Source organism: Aphelocoma coerulescens, chromosome 5, assembly GCF_041296385.1.
Source record: "Aphelocoma coerulescens isolate FSJ_1873_10779 chromosome 5, UR_Acoe_1.0, whole genome shotgun sequence".
Lineage (NCBI taxonomy): Eukaryota > Metazoa > Chordata > Aves > Passeriformes > Corvidae > Aphelocoma > Aphelocoma coerulescens.
In genome coordinates, this window is record NC_091019.1 from 53,129,407 (window position 1) to 53,149,565 (window position 20,159).

At 37.8% G+C, this 20,159-nt stretch overlaps 1 protein-coding gene across 2 annotated transcripts in view; it reads right to left on the reverse strand.

The window, feature by feature from the left end:
* Positions 1-5,704: 5,704 nt before the first annotated feature.
* Positions 5,705-20,159, reverse strand: part of CLMN (calmin) — a 75,996-nt gene continuing 61,541 nt past the window's right edge. Inside the window, exons 9-13 of one of the 2 annotated variants that reach the window (XM_069018184.1) lie at positions 17,783-19,093; positions 16,406-16,581; positions 15,075-15,135; positions 13,964-14,025; positions 5,705-12,435 (exon numbers count right to left, since the gene is read on the reverse strand). In XM_069018184.1, coding sequence (XP_068874285.1) covers positions 12,282-12,435; positions 13,964-14,025; positions 15,075-15,135; positions 16,406-16,581; positions 17,783-19,093 — 1,764 coding nt within the window. In that variant the 3' untranslated portion in view covers positions 5,705-12,281. Of the gene's footprint in view, positions 12,436-13,963; positions 14,026-15,074; positions 15,139-16,405; positions 16,582-17,782; positions 19,094-20,159 lie in introns of both variants that reach the window. The other variant, XM_069018183.1, reaches the window with a different exon arrangement.

The window sequence follows — 20,159 nt, forward strand, 5'->3', positions numbered from 1 at the left end:
CCATTCCAGACAAAGACAAAAGACAATGAGACAAACTGTTAATAGGGTCCAGGGATTTTATACTGGGTACAGATAGGCGGGGAAAGGGATCTCGGGCAATGGGATAGGGACAAGCAGGTGGGGTTGACAGCAAGGGAACCAATGGGAACAACACATAGGAGGGACTCAAGGAAGGATCCAATGGGGCGTCAAGGAACAAAGAACTTTCTAGGACTGATACATATTAAACAAGGGATATGACTATACATAACTTCATACATAAACAGGGTGGGGAAAACATTAACCAATCAGGGGAAAACATGCAAACATCAGAACAAAGGACTCATGGGTTCTCACCGTGACTGAAGTTATGTACTAAACTTGGGTTGCTGACCACCACAGTGGGTTGTCTGAGTTTTCCTCAGGAGGCAGAGTGGCTGGAGCCACCTGCAGCACCACAACTAAGTACCAAGTCTTTTCAAAAGTGCTCTGAAATGTCTGGGATTAAACAGCTGGTATAGGATAAGGTTTTGCCGCCACCAAAACCTTTCAACCAGAGGTGAAGAATGTTTGTGTTAAATTAAGGAACCAAGTGAGAGTCTCCTGTGAGCACATGTGGTTGCAAAAAGGACTGGATGGTGATCGGCCTTGTTGCCTAATAAAGATGACCATGAATGCAATGCCACTTCTGGCTACCCACTGCCGTTGCAAGTTGTGCTGAAGGCAATGTGTTTTCAATGGAAGATCTGGAGGTGCAACCTCCCTCATTCCATCTGCTCTCTACCAGGGACTTGCCATGGTAACACTACTGTGCGTACAAAACCAGTATGAAAAGATAAAGCTCACTGGAGCACTCCTAACGTTCATTTAAAACAACCTGAGTAAAATTACTTCAGATTCAAAGTGATACAGAGGCCTGGGGTATTATCAAATTAAGTATTTTCTTGGCACAAACTGCTGTTGCTGCTTAGAGCACATCTTCTGTAATGACTGCCATTATGCTGTTAAATGTTACAGTACTAGGTATTTTATACTATTGAAAGGGCATCCTTCTGGGTTGGTTGTTTTTTTTTTTTTTTTTTTTTTTTTTTTTTTTTTTTTTATGGATGGAAGAATAATTATATCCCATGACAAAAGCTGAGGAAGAGGAGCAGCTGTTCAGTCTTATCCAGTGGGAACTGTCAGAGCATATGGGTCTATTTTTCCAATTTTAGCTGAAGTACTGAAGGAAATTGGCATTCTTGATTCCTTCTAACATAAAATAGAGCAGAAAGAAACCCTCCCTAATGCAGGCCATGGCTAAATAATGAATTTTATTCATTTCAAGTAGGTTCAAAGAGAAAGCAACCAGAATACTTAGAAAACAAAACAGACAAATGCCAGGAGAATTCTGGAAGTTATTTTCTTGTATAAACGGGTGTCTTCCTCCACAGCTACTTCCTCCTTGAGCCTGCCTGCTGACAGGAGTTTTTGATATAAAAGTACAGGATAAAATCTGTGCTGTTCCTTACAATCCTATTCCTAGTACCCTCTCTCCATTCTAAGAAACAGATATTTGATGTCATATATTTGTGTAATCAGACCTAACCTTCACAGTTTAAGTCCAAATTAAAAATTTACTTTTAGGTTGATTTCACAAATTCCTTACAAATATTTTTAAAGTAAAATGAACTCATCAATGTGAGATGCAACTCTGAAAAATTTCACATATTTCAAACTGGTTGGCATTCGGAATTTGGTAAAAAAACACACAACCAACCATAAAAACAAAGCAAACAGGCTGTGGGATGAAGAGGATACACTGCCCAACTATTAAAATTTGGAAAAGAAGAAATAACAATGTACCAAGTACCAGCCTTCCCCATGTCTTTAGTACTAGAAATACTGATATTTGCTCTATGGGGTAACTGTTGTTAGACAACAAGAAAGTAGAGACATTTATCTCCCTTTAAAAAAATCAGTAATGGATGGGAGGCTTTTCTGTTTTTTTCTGTTGACTGTGATTAAAAAAAGATTCTGTTTGGGTTAGAAAAGAGGAAAACTGACATTAAAAATCACTTTGTCACAATGAATTGTCTTTGTTCATGCTACAGAACGCTGTAATCACACCAGTGGAAACCAGGCTCCATCAGGTTCTAAAATGGACTCTGCAGAGATTCCTTCCTGCAAGACAATGGTGACCTCTGTTGTTCCCTGCTGTTGGTACCAGCCGTGATGTCTTCTGGTCTTGTGTCACACACTGGTTCAGTAAGGCACTTTGAAACAAGCTGGCAGTTACTGAGGAAATACATGCCCAAGTGTTGCATTCTAGTTTCTGGCCAGGAAAAGATGTGTCTATTCTGTACTCCACCTGGGAAATTTTTCCTTGAGGCTTTCCTCTCAAGAAGCCCCTGGTCTGGCTACCAGGTTTCCCAGCTCATAGCTGGGAATCACTGCAGAAAAGAATAGTTGCAAACATTTTAAACCAGTGCTAATAATAACACCTGCAATGTATTATGAGAAAAAGCTGCAGGTATGATTATAGAGAAGGAAGTTGGAAGAAAGAAAGAACCTATTTTGAGCAGATTCCATTCTAAAACTGAAGCTTAGATTTTAACAAGATGTTGGGTTGCATGAATCTTTGTCTCACCCTAAAATGCATTAAAAAAAAAAAATTGGCATGCTTTCCCACTTTAGTGACCCAGACTTCGTAATTCCAAGGATATTTTCCCTAGTGCAAGAGAAACTTCAGTATTTTTTTTTTTAAACCTCTTTAAATTGCTGACATGAGGATATGAGCTGACATAGTTTGGAAACTGACTCCTTTCTCTCTTGGCAACATTTCCCAGGCAAAGTTCCCTGCTTTTTCCTTGGGTTTCTCCAGACTGATGATCTCCTCCATCATCTACTTGCAGTCTTTAGAGTGTCTCTATCATAGGTAGACACATCACTAAAGAAACCACACAAATTCAAATCACTGGTAAGGAAGAAGGATGGAATAAAATAAATGTTCTGTTAGGAAATAAATCTCTTTTTGACCTCCTATAACTACCAGTGGATGAAAAAAAAGGGGAACAAAATTCAGCTCAGCCACAAGGTTTGTATTCAGCTCTGAGCTTGTTAATTGTATTGGCTGTTCTGGAATGTCTCACAGAAAGAGAATATTTTGAAACCAAAATTGGCTTCCAACTCTTCTAGAAATAATTTTTGGCTTATTTTGATGCCATCAAACCTACAATGATTTTGGATGCCGTGGTTAATTTTCCTATAAATTTAGAAATACATCAGAAGTAGAAAAAGGAGAGCGTCACAAAAGCCTTTGGTGTGACTAAAAGCATCTCCTGAATATGGGCGGCAAGAAGGAAGAATTTTGCCCAGGTTTACTGGTGATGTCAGCCCTTGAAGAACTGAGACTGCACTGTTTCCTTTCAGGTTTGTGCCAGTAGGGAACCAGGGAAAGGCTCTTCCTTTCTACCCTTTTCTAAAAATGGGTGCAAGGTTTCCCTTTTTCCAGTCACCTTGGACTTCACCGGATGGGTTTTTTTACTGAAAGATGGGAGCAATTTCACAAGCAGCTGCAATGGCACAGTGCAAAAGATCTGTCACACAACAGTTAACAGAAGTTCCTAATATCCTTGAGATATACCCTTTCTAATACTCATTTTTGCCTGAGAACCAAGAAATACCACTTGACAATGTATAAATCTATATTTATGTCAATTCTTGATAACGAGCAGAAAATACGTATCAGCAGAGTGATAAATCAGTTCCCCAGGGTACAGAGCAGCCATAAAAAAGAAATGTAAGAATAATCAATTCAAAGTATTTACAGCAGATGGAGCTATACATTTTGCTTTGATCATATGCTATATGATATTCCAAGATAAAGTGTAGTTTGGCAAGGACTGTGGTAAGCCAGTGGTACTGTCTCACCAAGGAATGGATTTAGTCACAGAAGGCATCTCATAAATTGCTGCAATTAGGTCTCCTGGAAATCATCCTTGTAACATCAGTGGAAATAGCAACTCAAGAAAAGATTACTGCTGTATATTGGTGTCTTAATAGAGATCATAGCTCAAGTCTGAGGTTTTGCTATATCCACTCACCAGTTTGAAGGTTCTCCTGCCCCAGCTGGTAAAATGAGCACTGAGGAGAGGATGAAGGTTTCAGTTTACACTAGCAACAAGAATATGTGTGATGGCCACAGGTTATCCTTAGGAGGTCCGGGTTCCTGCACAACCAAAGTGCATACTCAGTGTGTATACTTGTGTAGGGCTCCTTGTCTGAAATGAACCCTGTGCTTGTCTTTGCTGCTGCCAAGATCCAGATGGATCCAGCATCTTTCCAATGCTACATGTGCATCATCTTCAAGCTACAGAAATTGTGATTAAACAGCAAGGATAAGGGAGATTACTTTTGAGTTTCTAGAGTTTCTATCAGAATTACTTTTATCCTAGAGTAGTTAAAAGAAAACCAGTCCAACAGTTCCTGTCTTACTATGTTTGAATTTGAACTAAAGTTTGGATCTCATACCATTGTAAAAGTTTACTCTGCTTCCACACACTGAGATGACCTATCTTGCCTATTTGAACTTTACACCCTCCCCAGTGCACTTGCAAATTCCTAACCATAGTGTCAGTAGCAAAAAAAAAAAAAAAAAAAAGAACCCCAATTAAAAAAAAAAAAAATCACCAAAGTGTATTTAGAGATGTTAAAGTTTTGGTAATGAAAAGTGCTAGATGCCCTATCCCTGTAAACATTCGGTCAGACTGGACAGGGCTGCGAGCAATCTGATTTTGGTGGAGGTGCCCATTGCAGAGGAGTTAGACTGGATGACATTTAGAAGACTCTTCCAGCCCAAACCATTTTATGATTCTGGAAATTGCATTGTTAACAGGACTGGACCCAAATATCCCAAATTCTCAACAGCACCATGAGTATTCTCTTGCTATGTATGCTTAGGTGTGGGGGAGGATGGTCCAATAGGCAGGTACAGCTACTCCAGGACTGGCTAGAAACACTGAAAGCATGTGGGATAATTTGATTTTGTAGAAGGATTAGAGGAATATTTACAAGTCCTAAAGCGTGATACCCATGAAGCTTTTAGAGAAGAAGCATTCCTATGCCTTTCGGATATGCCATTTTCTTTCTCTGTGTTTATCCAATTTAGATATATTTTTCAGGAGACTCCATCATAGGGCTGATTCTGAACTGTATTGCAACTCTATTGTACTTTATTTTCTTTTTCTCATATACTGCAAAAGGAATTAAGGTGTAGGGAGAAGTACATAGTAAATATGAAATGGTACTGCAACTAGTAATTTGCTAATCCACAAGTCTAAACATGTACAGAGAAACAGCCCAGATAAACTAATTGTAAGAATAGTAAATAATTAAGCACAACTGTTTTTGTAAGCTTTCCCATGGCTTGCCTTTATAATGCCAATTTCTATGTGTTAATAAATTAGTAATTTTTCACCTTTATAAAAATTAAAAATCAGTTTGTTTATTGACCGGAAAAAAAGTTTAGATTCTTCCTCCAAAATGAAAAGTCACTTTCTGGGTAAGTGGGAAACTATGCACTTTATGAATTTGCAGTCTTTACTGAGGTCTTCTCTCCTAAAAAGTGCATTTAGTTTCTGGGCATGAAAATGTGTAAATAGAGAAAAATAATATATATAATAGATAAAATATATAATAATAACAATTAAATTAAACAAAGAATTCACAAGGACGAACCCACAGGTAACAGATTAGATACAGGAAGCCTGTCCATTTATTTCAAAATTGGAGATTCTGTAAAATAAATTGGAACTATTCACTAGTAAATACTAATCTTCTTACAGTGTAACAGTTTCTAAAAACATTTTCTTCTGGTGTACCAGCTATACAGAAGAATGTAGTTCTTTCTCACAAAAATTAGCTATGAGCAACTAGTGCAAACATCCAATACAAGCCCCTCACTGAAAGTGTTCAGAAGAAATGTATTTAAAAATACACGAAAATGCATTTCCTTCAGTTTATCTGGACACCACTCAAATCCTCCCAGCATTTGTTCTCATTTTAAAAAGTCATCATTCCTCACCACTTGCCAAAGAGAAACATGTATTTTAAATATTACATTCCTTACTTACAATGATTTATTAATGAAGTCCCTCATTAACTCTTTAGCCATCTAGTACTTTACATTTTAAACTAGAGAACTTTAACAAGAAAGGTAAAACAGTTTATTCAGCTTTTTACACAGCGGTATACAATAGCGCAAAGTGGTATGCCTACTAAAATCTTTTGTTCAAGACAAAAGTACAAGTTGAGTTTTTTATTACTGTAAAAATACTTATTTGACTTGTGTAACTTATTTGGCATTAAAATGTGACTGCATTGTTTCTCTCAAGAACTGAGCAGCATATATGTTGAAATTTACTTGATTCACAGTAAATTTGAAATAAACAAGAGTGATTTTCTCTTACAGTCTTAATAATAGCCATGGACCAGGGACACCCCTGTACAAACTGGTCCTTGGACACAGCAAATCTATCCTGTGAATCAAAGAGATTCCAGGAAGGCCCAGTGAAAATAATGAAAATACTTACTTGGGGAATAAGATATTACCTGGCCTGAACATAGCAGTGATGGCCAGGAACTAGCCTTTCTTGGAATGGTAGGTTTTAGTATTTCTCACTAAGGTAAAATAATTTTTATTGGTCCTTCTAACCTTTTCATGAAGAAAAAAATATATTAATCACTCAGGGGCCAATTTTATGTTCCAGATACATAAACTTAGATATTTCCCCCATTATGGGGAGAAAGTAAGATGGTTCTCATTTTCCAGTATCAGCAGTAGCAGCTGCTTGGAAAGGAATTGTCAAAAGTGCCACTGAGGTGGAAGGAGGTTTTCCATGTCTTAGATTTAGTGGAGGAAAGAAATCCTTTGATGCTCCACAATTTCAGTTAAGATAGCCCTGCAATGACTATGGCACTTGAAAAAATAAGGGTTAATTTTTCACCCTTTGTGAGCTTGAGCTGTGTGAAGCAATGGACAGAGTAAGTGAGCTACTCCGCAAGAACGTGACTTTTGTGTATCATTTAATGTGCGTGTATCCCATCCTCCTGCATGAATGGCTTCACGATCTTGGGCTGGTATGGGTGAGGACAAGCCATACTGTGTATCCTGTTTATATACAAACCTGGAAAATGAACAATCCTAAGCTGGGCAGCTGTAAATTAGTGTTATCAGTGGTGTGCCAGGGGAAGTTATTTACCTGACAAAATCCTGCACAATGCAGAAATACAAAGGATTTAGTGGTTTTTACCTCCATTCAGATCTGTTACCTATTAGCTCAATGGAAACAGCAGGCAACCTATCGTCAGGGTATGAGCTTTCAGCTGTAGCAGTTTGGGAACTTCCATGGCCATATTCCAGCCTGAAACCTCACCCTTGTTTTCCAGTTATTTGTTCCCTACTGCCGTTCTCTTAATTCAAGATGGAAGTAGATGTTAACTTCCTCTCTTTGGAGGGTTGATTCTGCAGAATTTAGGCAAACAAACGCTCTGTGTAAAGTGGAGGTAACTGAAGTGAGTGGTGTATGGTTGGTGTACATTGGATTTGCATGGACATTGCATAGGCTTCAGTGAATTCCTGGCCTATGTGGTTGATGTTGATTTAAGTGCTCTCAGGGCCAGATCTGGTGGTGTGTGCTTAGCACACAGATGTGTTGCACTGACTTCCACAGAAGTAGAGGAACTGAACACATCACTGGATGCATTCATGTTTGTGCTTGGCAAGAAGGGACTCCCAAGTATTTAAAGCTAGCATAAGTGATAACGCACTATTACAATTATTATCATGTTAGATGGCTGAATGTGATACCGCATACACTGGCCAAATTAATCTCCTAAAGCTCAGGTTCTGTGAGGATTAGTGTAGAGAACCCTAAAAACCCCCATTGGATATGGCATGGTACCCCTGTAAACTCAATGGAGCACTACTTGAATAAAGAAGTTACAGTCATACTGAGCAGGAGTAAACTGAGAGTGTCCAGAAAATGTAGGGGATTTAAGTGTGTTTAGACACCAAATATCAACATGTAGAAATTTCAGCCTCAGGAAGTTTTAATGGAAGAAAGTAGCTCAATCACTCAGTATATTTTGCAACTTTAGCTGAAAGTTTAACATCACAAAATGACATATTCCTATGCAGCTTTAAGAATCACACAAACGTATTCAATCATTTCCCCCACTTTTCAAATCTCCTGTTCATTAAAAGCTCTTCTCCTGTTTGCAGTTTCCAGTTTTCAAATGGATGACACAACCGATGCATAGCTTAATGTTCATTCTCATGAGTCATAATTAATAAATAATTGTATCACATACATAGAATTTTACAGGTACTCTTAAAATGGTTTTACAGTTCTATTAAATATATAGATAAAATAATCACTGCTATATAAAAAAAATCATTTTAAAACAGCTGAACTCTCAAGCTTTGCATAAAATTCTGTAGACACATTCATTACAATCTAGAAACTCAATAAAAATACATTTTAGAGCTCAATCTCTCAAAAATATTCATGGCATTGAAAATTGATTGTCATTTTTTACTGTAGTCTGTGCTTGCCCTGCCTTTGCACTGATAATTTCCTACAGTTTGGCAAAAGCTATAATCCGTTCAATTTGTAGATTATGTGACTGTTTAACTCATTTCCTCAACTCTAAGTCATCTGTCCCATAAATGTTTTGTGGGGTTCTGTCTTTAATAGTGTATCTTTCCTTGCACTTTCTACGAACTCACAGTGAAACACTTTGCAGTCAAGTTACATGACTATGATGACATTGAACCATCCTATTACAGTTGCAACTCAGTCTTTAATGCTGCTTCTGTGAACACCAAACATCCTTTATCCAGCGATCCTCAAGGCACTTCCTGATGCTTACACTTCACAATGCTCTGCTACCCACATTTGCTCAAAACTGGTAAGTTTTAGAAAGAGTCTTAACAGATCAGTACCCCTGTGTATCTGAATTCAGCCACTAAATCAATATACCAAATGTGGTCAGTTCAAGCTTAGCATTTTTCAAAAACCCAGGCAAAAATTCAGGAAAATTTTCCTGTATTCAGACAGTGCACATATCTGTTGGAAAATGGGTAGACAATAGATTGCCCGCCAGCCTTTAAACCCTCCACTACCGCCAGCCAGTCCCCCGGGCAGCAAGTTAAAACGGGCTTTGCCATAGTGAGTATTTCAGAATCAGGCTTTTAGGCAGTAGCTCAGAGTAGGCCACAAACCCCAAAACGAAGCAGTGTTTTGAGAACAGGGCACTTGCATTAAGGGATTGGATCTTGCACTGCGGAAGAAGAAATGCAGGCTCACGAGTCAGTTTAACTGAGGGAAGCTGCTGCTTATGCAGATGTCACTCTTTACTGTTCCAGGTAAAGGCAAAACTCTGAAGAGTTCAGTCTTTTTTTTAAGCAAAGTTGACAACACCAGTATAATCACTTTTAAGTGCTTCACCCTGGATCTTCTCACCCATGGAATGGCTGGGTAAGGTACACTGCTTCTGTTACAGCACACCCACAACAAAACAAACCCAAAAAATTGAAAGCAATGTAATACCCACTATCATGGAATGACTTAGTATTTTTTTATTTCATCTATTTTGGATGGAAGAAGCAATCTCTCTCTCAATGGGATAGGCTGGAAAGTGTACATCAACTGAAACACTGGTTGAAATGACCAGTACAATTGCTGGATGCTGTTTGACATTTAAACTGCTCATTTCAATGTTTCAGTCCTTGTTCATCAGTGGGAGGTAACAAAGAAAACCTTGGGTTTTCTCCTTCTTGGACAAAAATAACTGTGTAATGACATTTCTGGCATGAGTGCATTCCTGTTCACCTTTCCATTCTTCATGGATGTCAGTTGTTTAGATAAGACATCCAAAGAGCTCCTCATCCTGATTAATTTTCTTAGGAGGAAGGAAAGAAGACAGAAGGGAGCATATTTTACTTGATTGAACTTTGATAGCTGTAAAGCCCTATAAAGAGATTGTAATTCAACTCCAAATAGCCTCTGCTGAAGATTAATAAACATGGAAGAACCAGAGTAAAGATACAAGGGGTCAGAAAAAGTTATCATAAACCAAAGAAGCCTATGAAGAGTGGAACATAATGAAAAGCTGTCAACAGTTTTGCTCCAAACTAGTGTAGTACACTGCTGCTTGCTGCTATTAAATAGATGTTGTACCCCAGCCTGGTATTCCCTGGTTTTCAGGATAAGCATAAAATGTTTCTTGTACTAAGTTTTATTCTTTCAGAGGAAAAAGCACTAGCCCTTTGACTTTCTATTTTAGCCTACTTCCAGAAAGCACCTTCAAAAATTCTAATATAGGTTTTCTTTTGGAGGAAAGTATCACTGTCTTTCACAACAAGCACAAAAAGGTTCATGAATCACAAAATCAGATGACTCAAAATGTTGATTGTTTTCATGAACAAGATGAAAGAAATGTCTTTTTTTTACTTACACTGATTTAAACCAAATTAAGTTGGGACATTTGGATCTCTTCCTCCCAAGAACAATGGATCTTATTTCTAGGTTCATGGGGTGAATCCAGCTCTAGTCAACAGTGACAGGACAGAATAGGAAAGATTTCAGCTTTGTTGAAAGGTGTTCATAATTTTATCTTCAATGTTTAAGATCTCCTGTCATTCCTTATTTCTATTGAATTCTAACTGCAGCTCAGGAGAAAAATCCCAGGGGAACAAAAAGCTTATGAAGAAGAATGAAGTGTGGTGGATGGTTAAGATTACCCCAGTAGATAACATAACTACAGACAGGTTTTTAATACCTGCAAATAATTGCTATATATTCTGACGTATCTTGATCCCAAGTACTATTAGTTCATCTGAAAACTTAGCCAGGGTAGGGATACATCTTATGCTACATAAAATATGTAAAACTCATAGCCACGTGATTTAATTTTCACTCAGTGTAAAATTATGAAACCCTTCATTTAAGGAAGTACATTGCAGTCAACCTTCCGAATTTTCAGGTGGAAGCAGCAATGTGATGTAGTCTCATAAAGCATACTGTGAAACTAAAAATGGGCCAATGAGAAGTAGGGACTTCACTGAAAGTCGCATGGAGAAAAGTTACTGCTATTGAATTGAAGACTTCTCTTTTGTCCTACAAAGCATGGATTACACCTTCTCTGGCAAAAATCCTCTACCAAATATCCTAAAGTGATCATTGATGTGGACAAAAACTACAAGAGGGAGAAGTAGCTCAGCTGTGCCCATGGACAAGCCACAGGAGTCTCTTCAGTTGTGCTAGGACGTCAATACTGGCTGTCAGCATTTCTCTGTATTTAGTTTTACATCTGTCATTTCTTTCTCAATTGATTTAGACACTTAAAAGATATTTCTAATTCTTTTACCATGCCCTGGTGCCTTAAGAGTAGCCTCAGCAAAGAAGGTACCTATTATTTTTTGTATCTGCAAAAGAGAGAAATCGTTATGCAATCTGTAAGTAAAAGCAGCAGAGAAATTAAAGCAGAAGCAGACTCAGAAGCACTGAGGTACCTTTAAACACTTTAGTTTCTGGCCTGAGATTTCCCATATAAACTCTCCTAAGAAGCAGCTAGCATGTATGTTCTTCACATTTCTCCATACCCAATTTACTCCTGCAAATCAAACATACCAAATGGTGCAGGAGAAAAACAACTTTAAATCCTAAAAAAATCAAACTTCCCTACCCCAAAACTCTCAACCTGATTTTGTTGCTCCACTGGATTTGCTACTGGAACTGTAATCAAGTCTTGATGTGTGTTAGCTAGCTGTAGCTCTGCTCTGCCTCCAACTCTTTCAAATAATTCCATGGAAAATGTGAAGAAGCATTTCTAGCCTTGCCCTTGCAGGTGGTCAGATCCAGAGGTAACTCAACACCATCCCTCTTCCGCAGCTGTCAGGCCCTACATAAGAAAATTAAGCCAGAAGAATAATTTTTGAAGACTAGAGCTCTGAATTATTCATACTTCTACTGATAATTATCTGGTTTTATTTAGCATCTTATAAAGCAAGGCACAAATGTACAAAATTGCATCTACTAAATCGGATAATTTTTATATATATTTACACAATTACCATAATATAAAACGTGCTTTGACACTGTCATAGCACAACAGTAGTGGAATTGAGGACAACCTGATAATAAATACAAATACCAGGTCCTGGATTTCTGTTTGTGCTTCGCCTGAAGGAACATACTCATGTGCAGGTACACAAAGCAATCCAGCCACCATCCTTTATTTTCCACACCTCACACAGATCAAACTTTGTTGCTAAGAAGCTGTGGAAGGAGTAAAAGGCAGTAGACCAGCACCCAGAAGAAAATGACGAAGTAGAATAGCTCTGGCTGCTCAAAAATAGTAATCTCATGAGTTGGTGCTGGAGTCTCGCTTGCTTCCAAGTCCTTTTTCTTCCTGAAAATGGGAGAATTCAGTAAGAGGCAAGGAAAAGAAGAAAAAGCCTTCAGTGTTAATAATCACTGTGAAGATCAGAGGGTGGACTAAAAGACAACAGTTTAATGAACCTTTTCAGTCTAGTCAGTTGGAGGGCCCCAGCTGGACTCAGAAGGACATACTGGGTGTTAGCAGTGTGTTCCTTCCAGAGTCAACATATGTAAGAATCCATCTTCTGAAAACTCCAGACAAATTCTCAGATAGTTTAAGTACATGCCATTATATCACAGCCGTCTGATTTAAGATTTCCACCAGTCAAAAAGATAGCCTTTTATTTTCAGAACAGTAAACATAGTGCTGGGCAACATGTCACACTTCCACAATTTCGCTTATACAGTGGATCTGAGTTGATATATTTTCCCCAAATCATCTACTTTCAGAGCTCCTCATGCTAGGCACTAGAATATTAAACAGAAAAAGCCCAAGACTTCCAACCAAGAAACCAGCTAGCAGTTGGGGGTTTGCAGGACAACTCCAAAATTTCAACTTTCCAAATTTCCAGCTGTGGTTCATAAGAGCAAAGGTCAATGGATTCTGCCAGCACCACTGAGCTCTCACCATGACAAGGAAAGGTCTTATTTGAAAAGGCACAAGATGATAAAATCATTTTATAATTTTATAGTACTGTAAGAAAAGCACTCTGGTAAACTGTTTTTAATCTACTTTTGGAGAAAATTTGTGTTTTTCTGGCTTGGGGCATCCGACTGGATAAATACCTGAGTATTACATAAAATTAGCTTAATATCAGCAAACTGTACAACTGATACAACTGTAGCAGCTATTTGTGTGGTTTTTTTTAACAGAAGCATACGTGAGACCAGGCCAGTGGATCCTGATAATATTTTGTATGTTTTCTGCATCTAAATATAGCAACCATTTTACCCAGAAGTTCTGAGAGGTACTATTCATACCATGTATACTATTAGCATCAGCTAAGAGGCCAAACCTAAAGCGATCCTTGTTTCTTGTAGGTATTTAGACCCTAATACCAAAGGGATGCACACTCTGTGTTCATGACGTGTCACCCTAAGTCTAAACTAAACACACATAAAAATTATCAAAACTCATAGATGCTCCAGCAGAGGCCAGACCTCCACTGAAGTAATTGACTTTCCCTGGCACTGATCTCACTAAATATTGTTTTGACAGTTTTCCAAACCTGGAAAGAGTCATTGCTGCCAGAGGGCCTAACATTTGAAGTTCTCCCACTCTTTTCTCAGCCTGAGATATCCACCACGTGGGGAAAATGCTCAGAATCTTGCTTAGACAGCTGAATCTTTCAGGTCAAGAAAAAGCAGTTTAGTCAAGGGACAGATTGAGCAATAGCGAAATTTTGTATCTTAGACCTATGGGAAATGTGGACTCTCAGCCATTACAGAAGACAGTTGCTACCATTGTAATTAATTTCCAGCTCCCTTTGTATCACTGCTAGTAGTACCTAGGAGTTATGGATTCCTTGAAAAAGTCTGTCTGAATAAGAACCACTCACCCAATGATTAATGGATTTTCACCCATATCTGTCATCTTCTGCTCGTTTACACCATAGGTTTCCTTAAACAGACCAGGAATAGATTAGATAACAAAAATTAAATTCAGCATCTCACAAAGGTGGTAACTGTGTATTTTATGCAAATTGTATCTAATGTTTGCTCAAATAAAATGAAAGTGTGCTTATAAACATATTCCCCGTCAGAACATCCAGTACTGCAGTCTGGTGCACACACAGGAAGGGAAAAAAGTTGTGAAATAAGATTTTTTTGCTTTCAACTGCTTTTATCAGTCGAATAAAGCTCCCCTCATTCATATGTATTTCTACTAGCTCTGATAGCATTGCAAAACTAAAGCATCTGTGTGAAACCTCCCTTTCATTGAACACTGGTGGCAGCATTTTTTTTTTAAACTCCTATATGGTCAGAATTTTATTTTTGTGTTGAAAAAATATTTATTTTTGTGTTGAAAAAATATTCCTACCCTTGCTCAGCATGACCAGATTGCTGATGCTGTCCCTTCCTTCTGACTTTAAAAATAAAAATCCAGACCTCAGCTGTACAGAGTGCTCTCAAGAAACCAGTATGAATCACATCTGTCGTTAGGGGCGCAGTTGCATGTTACAACCGAAATTCCTTTAGGGTTAGCTGCTGCTACTGACCATGTAATACACTGCTACTGTGAGGAAAAGGGACGGAGCCCAGTTTTTCAAAAACAGTGCTCTTCAGGAGACAGCCAGCATTTTTGCAGGGCTGAGACCAGGGCACCAACATCATACAAAGAATTAAAGACTAAAAGAAACTGGGGCAGCAAACAAAGGCAGCTTCAAACACGCAAAATGTTGCAGCTATACAGTTATGATGAAGTAAGATTTAAAGTTAGAATAGATTTAACTGTAGTATTTGGTACTCCTTTGTGAATTTGTTCAAGGTTCAGTAAAGTTTAGTATATTTAGGAGAGTTCAGTAAAACTTTGCAACTATGCCTGGTTTTAGCACTAAAATTATTAGAAGTCACAAGACTTTCATACTGTCACAGGCCTTTTTACAGTGTGTGAACTTCTGGAGTTTAAGAGAACCAGAGAAACAGCAATAAATCAATGTCCACACTCACCTCCTCAGAAGCATTATGAGAAAACCTTTTTCGGAGATGAATGTTGGCATCACTGTCACTGCTTCTGAAATGTATGTAAAAGCAAAGTTTTTAAATCCATAAAGCTAAGTTAAAAAGAGGCACTGCAAATGAACGTGACAGGTTTAAGCTACACAAAACCACAAATACGCATTGTTGCATGTATTAGAATATGGACTGGAATTTATCAGTAACATAATAAAAATGGCTTTGGGAAAATCCGACCCACAATAAAAAATTCATATGCTCAAAAAGAAATCTTTTTTGAAAAATTGTATCTGAGAGCATTTTTGCACCTTTGACATCATTAAAGGAGAGTATACCCAAGTTTTACAGCCATTGATATAAAAAAAATTTGGACTGACAGGGAACAGAAAGTTTGAAGGGGAGAACAAGTTTTTTCTAAGCAAACTCTCAAATTCATTAGAGTGCTCTAGTGCTAAGCATCAACAAATTATGGTTCATGTCCCACTCAAATAGATTACCTAAGAATAAATTAGAACATAAGAAAAAACAGAAGTGAACGGACCAAAATTAGCTGAGTGTCTCTGTACTGGGCCTGGCTGGGCTGCAGTTAAATTTTCCTAGAGCAGCTCCTCTAGTGCTGTGCTTTGTACTTGAACCTAGAACAGTGCCGGTCCCACCCCAGTGGGCCGGGGCTGGGCAAGAGGCTCGAGGGGACACAGCCAGGAGAGCTGACCCCAACTGACCAAAGGGCAGTGACACACACACTTGTTCTTATAGCTGTCTTCTGAAGAAACCACTACACCCTGCTTCCCAGAAAGTGGACATTGCCCTGCTGATGAGAAGCAGAGAACAAATAAATTTTTTTTTGGTCTTCTTCTAATTTGCTTCCACAAATGGCCTTTGCCTTTTCATTGAAATGCCTTTACCTCAACCCATGAGTTCTTCGTCTTATTTTCTCTCTAACACCTCATTTACTTGTTCATAACCAGAAAAAACATCCAAAAAGTATCTACTGGAATCAATCAGTGTCATGCTTCCACATAGTGTCACAATGCACATAGACTGTTTCATCTACATTACAAAATAATCTCTCTGTTGGAAAAGCAGTTGTAACACTTCCATGCTTAAAATGCACTGGGCTTCCACTTGGGTTTTGTGTGGCAAAGTTTGTAGCACAGTCGAATCAAGTCCCACTGAATCACTTGACATGTTTAAGAGAAACACAGAAAGAAGCCAATGAATCCCAATACTTCTTCCTAAAACAAGACTACAAAAAACATACAATGGACAGGGCACATTTCAAAAGACCTGTCAGGTGTATTTAAGACAAAATTAACGTAAAATACCTGGTAAATTCCTGGAATTCAGCATTTTGTTCCAGGTTATCTTGTGATAGAGTAGTAGTGGCAAATTCTGAGATCTGCAAATCTTCTTCAATCATATTTTTCCCTTCTTCCTCCTTATTATTTTCTTCTGGTGTCTTTATGGCTATTGGTAAATCCTCTAGATGTTCTTCTATGGCCTGTTGAAATTAAGAAATGTTTTGCATTAGACAACAAGACTGATTCCCCACCCTTCCAAATATCTTAGTGGTGCAGCCTACTCAGATGCTCAACTGCAGGTAGTATGAGACTGAAAGTCTCACTGAAGAGAATAAAAAAGCAATGAATTTCTTGAAAATCTTTTGGAATACACTGAGCTATAAAGTATCATCAGCCTGACATACATACATACATACATACATACAGTTGGAAAGTCAGATCTTTCTATTAAAAAGTCATGACATGACATGGCTCTTTGAGGCAATTCACTAGACTTTTTTAAATCTACCCCCAAATAGTCCTTCAAGTTAACAGCAAACTGACTTCATTACTGTAGTTAGTGTCAGGACCAAAACATGTTCAAGCAACGTGTCTAAGCAACATGTAGAGCAGCATTAAATGGACACTCATTACTGAAAAACACTGTCAAAAATTACTGCACTGGAAAACATGTAAGGCACTTCAAAGCTGGTGTCTGCAAGAGGACATGCAGGAGCAAACTCTCTAAACCAAATACCCTCAAAGTGCCCACTTCTTTCTCCTCCTCTAGTGCAGACAGGCCTTCATTTTACCGACAGAACGTATGCTACTCAAATTGGTTTTTCAAGTTTTTGTAGGCAAACTTACTTGGATTGAGACAAAAATTTTCATTGCCTGTATCCTTTCTTTAGAAACCATACTAATTTCTGTTCATCTTATTATAGATTTTTAAAAATACCCTCTCTGGTAATTTTTTATGCCTAGGGATTATACAGTAACCTCAAACTATTTCAAAACATAATAAAAATTCACACTTTTGCCATACTATTAGCTCATCTTTTATGCTTACAGATTACAGAAGCCTCAAATTATTTTAAAACATAATATAAATTCACTTTTTTGCAGTGTCATTAGTACTAGGGTTTATTTTCTCTTTTAATGTCAGATCTTCTCAGGGATCTGTAATTCCATTCATTCCAGTAGGGGGCTGTGGCAAACAGTGTAATGGAATGGGAAACCAAGTACATTTTAAATATTTCTTCCAAACACTGCAAAATGAAAGCAAATGAAAGACACTGGGATCTGATGCTAAGCCCACATATGTACACAAAGAAATGCTGGTAATAAAATAAAATAAAATAAAATAAAATAAAATAAAATAAAATAAAATAAAATAAAATAAAATAAAATAAAATAAAATACCTCAGGATCTTGTGGAGTAGTGGAATCTTGATGGTTGGTGGCCTTATTGCCATCTTCCTCTATTTCTAACTCTTCTACTAGTAATGGCACTTCTTTTTCATCAGAAAAATTCACGTGACTGCTTGTTTTTGTAGTTTCCTCCTCGCTGTTCTCAGTATCTGTTTCTGATGGAGGGGTACCCAGATTATTCCCCAAGTCTGGCTCTGGAGCGTCTTCCTTGTAGTCCTGTTCTGGTAAGTTCTCGTCATGTAAAACATCTGTTACGGCTTCAGAAGAAGCTTTTTCATTTCCCGTATCATAACCTTCAATACACGGCTCGAGGTAAGCATTCAGAACTGCTGATATGGGAACATTATAATGTGGATAATAAAACAGATCATGGGGGATCACGGATACTTTTGAAGAATTGGGTAGCGCTTTAGCTGTAGACTCAACTTCATCACAGCTGTCCAGGTCCTCTGGAGTTTTAGGTACATCTGAGAGAGAGTCATCAGATGTTTCATGCTGTGCAGATAGTTCTTGGCTTTCGAGATTAGAACCATTCAGTGAACAAGGGTTGGTTTCTATTGTCTCAAGGACGGGTGATTCCTTTATATGTTCGTCTTGTGGAAGTGTCTGTATTTCCTCATCTAGAAGATGGAGAACATACTTCTGCGTATCTTCTTGTTTTGAGGTATCTTCTGGTAAAAGAATTGAAGACTGGGGTTTGCTCTCTTCTACTTTATTAATAGAATCATCTGTAAGTATACCTGAAGTCCATGATAATGGACTCAAAGAAGTATTGGCTGAAAGGCTCTTGGTTTCGTTGTCATATTCAGTAGGGGTTTCCTTAGTTAATTCTTCAGAGTATTCTTCGAAAGAGTCAATGGAATTTTTCTGATCTGTCAGAACAGCTGGAGAAAGGTCATTGTTCTCTTTCAGTGGATCATCAGAGATGCTCCCTTCACCTGGCATGAATTTATCGTTTGGAACCTCCCAAGAGGAATTGGATTCAAAACTGACAGATCCTGTAATTTTCAGTGAGTTAGGCCTTTGAGGCTCCTCTTCAGACATTCCCTGTAAATCACCAAACACTTGACTTGGTTTCCCATTACAATTTTCAGAAATGGTTTCTGATGGGATTCTCTCAGGGATATCAGGAATATGGACCTTTGGTGGAGCTGGATGACTCCTTTCATGATTAACAGTATACATGTTTTCTTCGCTTTCGCTTAAAATCAAGATTTTGCCTTCCTTTTCTGATGGTGTGTCTTTGATGTGGACATACGTGGACTCAATTGGAAGCTCCTTGTCAGGATCTGTAAAGTCTTCCTGTAAGTGATGATATACCATTAGAAGATAAATCCTAACTCAGGTACCATTTTACATTTCCCAAACACTATGGAAAGAATAAATACCTAGTCTTTCACTCCATTACCTTGTGAATGGCCAATTAATGACTCATTTATTTTGAAAGTAGGAAATTTTTTTTTTTTTTTTGGCAAGTCAAGTTCCTTGAACAAAGCTCAACGTCAACAATGTACTTGTATAGGAAGATCAAAATGCAGACAAGCCTACTCTTCAGTTGTTAATGTATTCATCTCTCCCTGCTGCACCTGTGAAGACAACTGACTTGGCTTTTTGACATCCCAAACCCTGGGAATAACATAAATCTAACAACTACAATAAATCTATTGTGAAATATAGATATACCAGCTTATTTCCTTCCAACAGACTCTATTAAAAGAAAGTCAGTTTTTTACTTTGTCCATTAAAATGCCAACAAGTCCTAAAGTCAACCAATCTTATTGCTCATCTAATCTAATAATAATAATAATTAGATTATTACAATAATTTTAATTCCAATTACTTTAGTAATGCCTACCAATTTTATCAGCTACAAAATATATCCCAACTGTAACTTTCAGTCAAGAAATGAGAGAAAATGCCTGATTCTCCAAAAGGCCTTTGCCAATTCTTGACACTGTCAGTCCTTGCTTAATCCTCAATTCTTTATTTTTGCATCAAAGTACTGGTCATTTCAGGTGCAGTTTATTTCATGCTTATAATGAGTGCTTTTTACTGTATTGACAAGATTCAGATTTTGGTATCTTGTGTCTCATACCTGCTAAATTCAGACTGATCATGGCCCTCAAACTTGAGAAGATAAAAGTAAAAATTGAATTTGAAGTCCAATGGATCACTATAGACAAAGGAATAAATTTCAGCCTTATTTAAAACCAATATAGCGAAGCAGTAGAGTCCTATGAAACCAGTTCTAACCTCTGAAAGTTAGAATTGGATGTAAATGTATAGAAGCACTGTTCTACCTAAAGCATTTTAGCAACCACCAATGAAAGCCCACTCAAGTGGATTTAACAAAAACGTGAAAAATTAA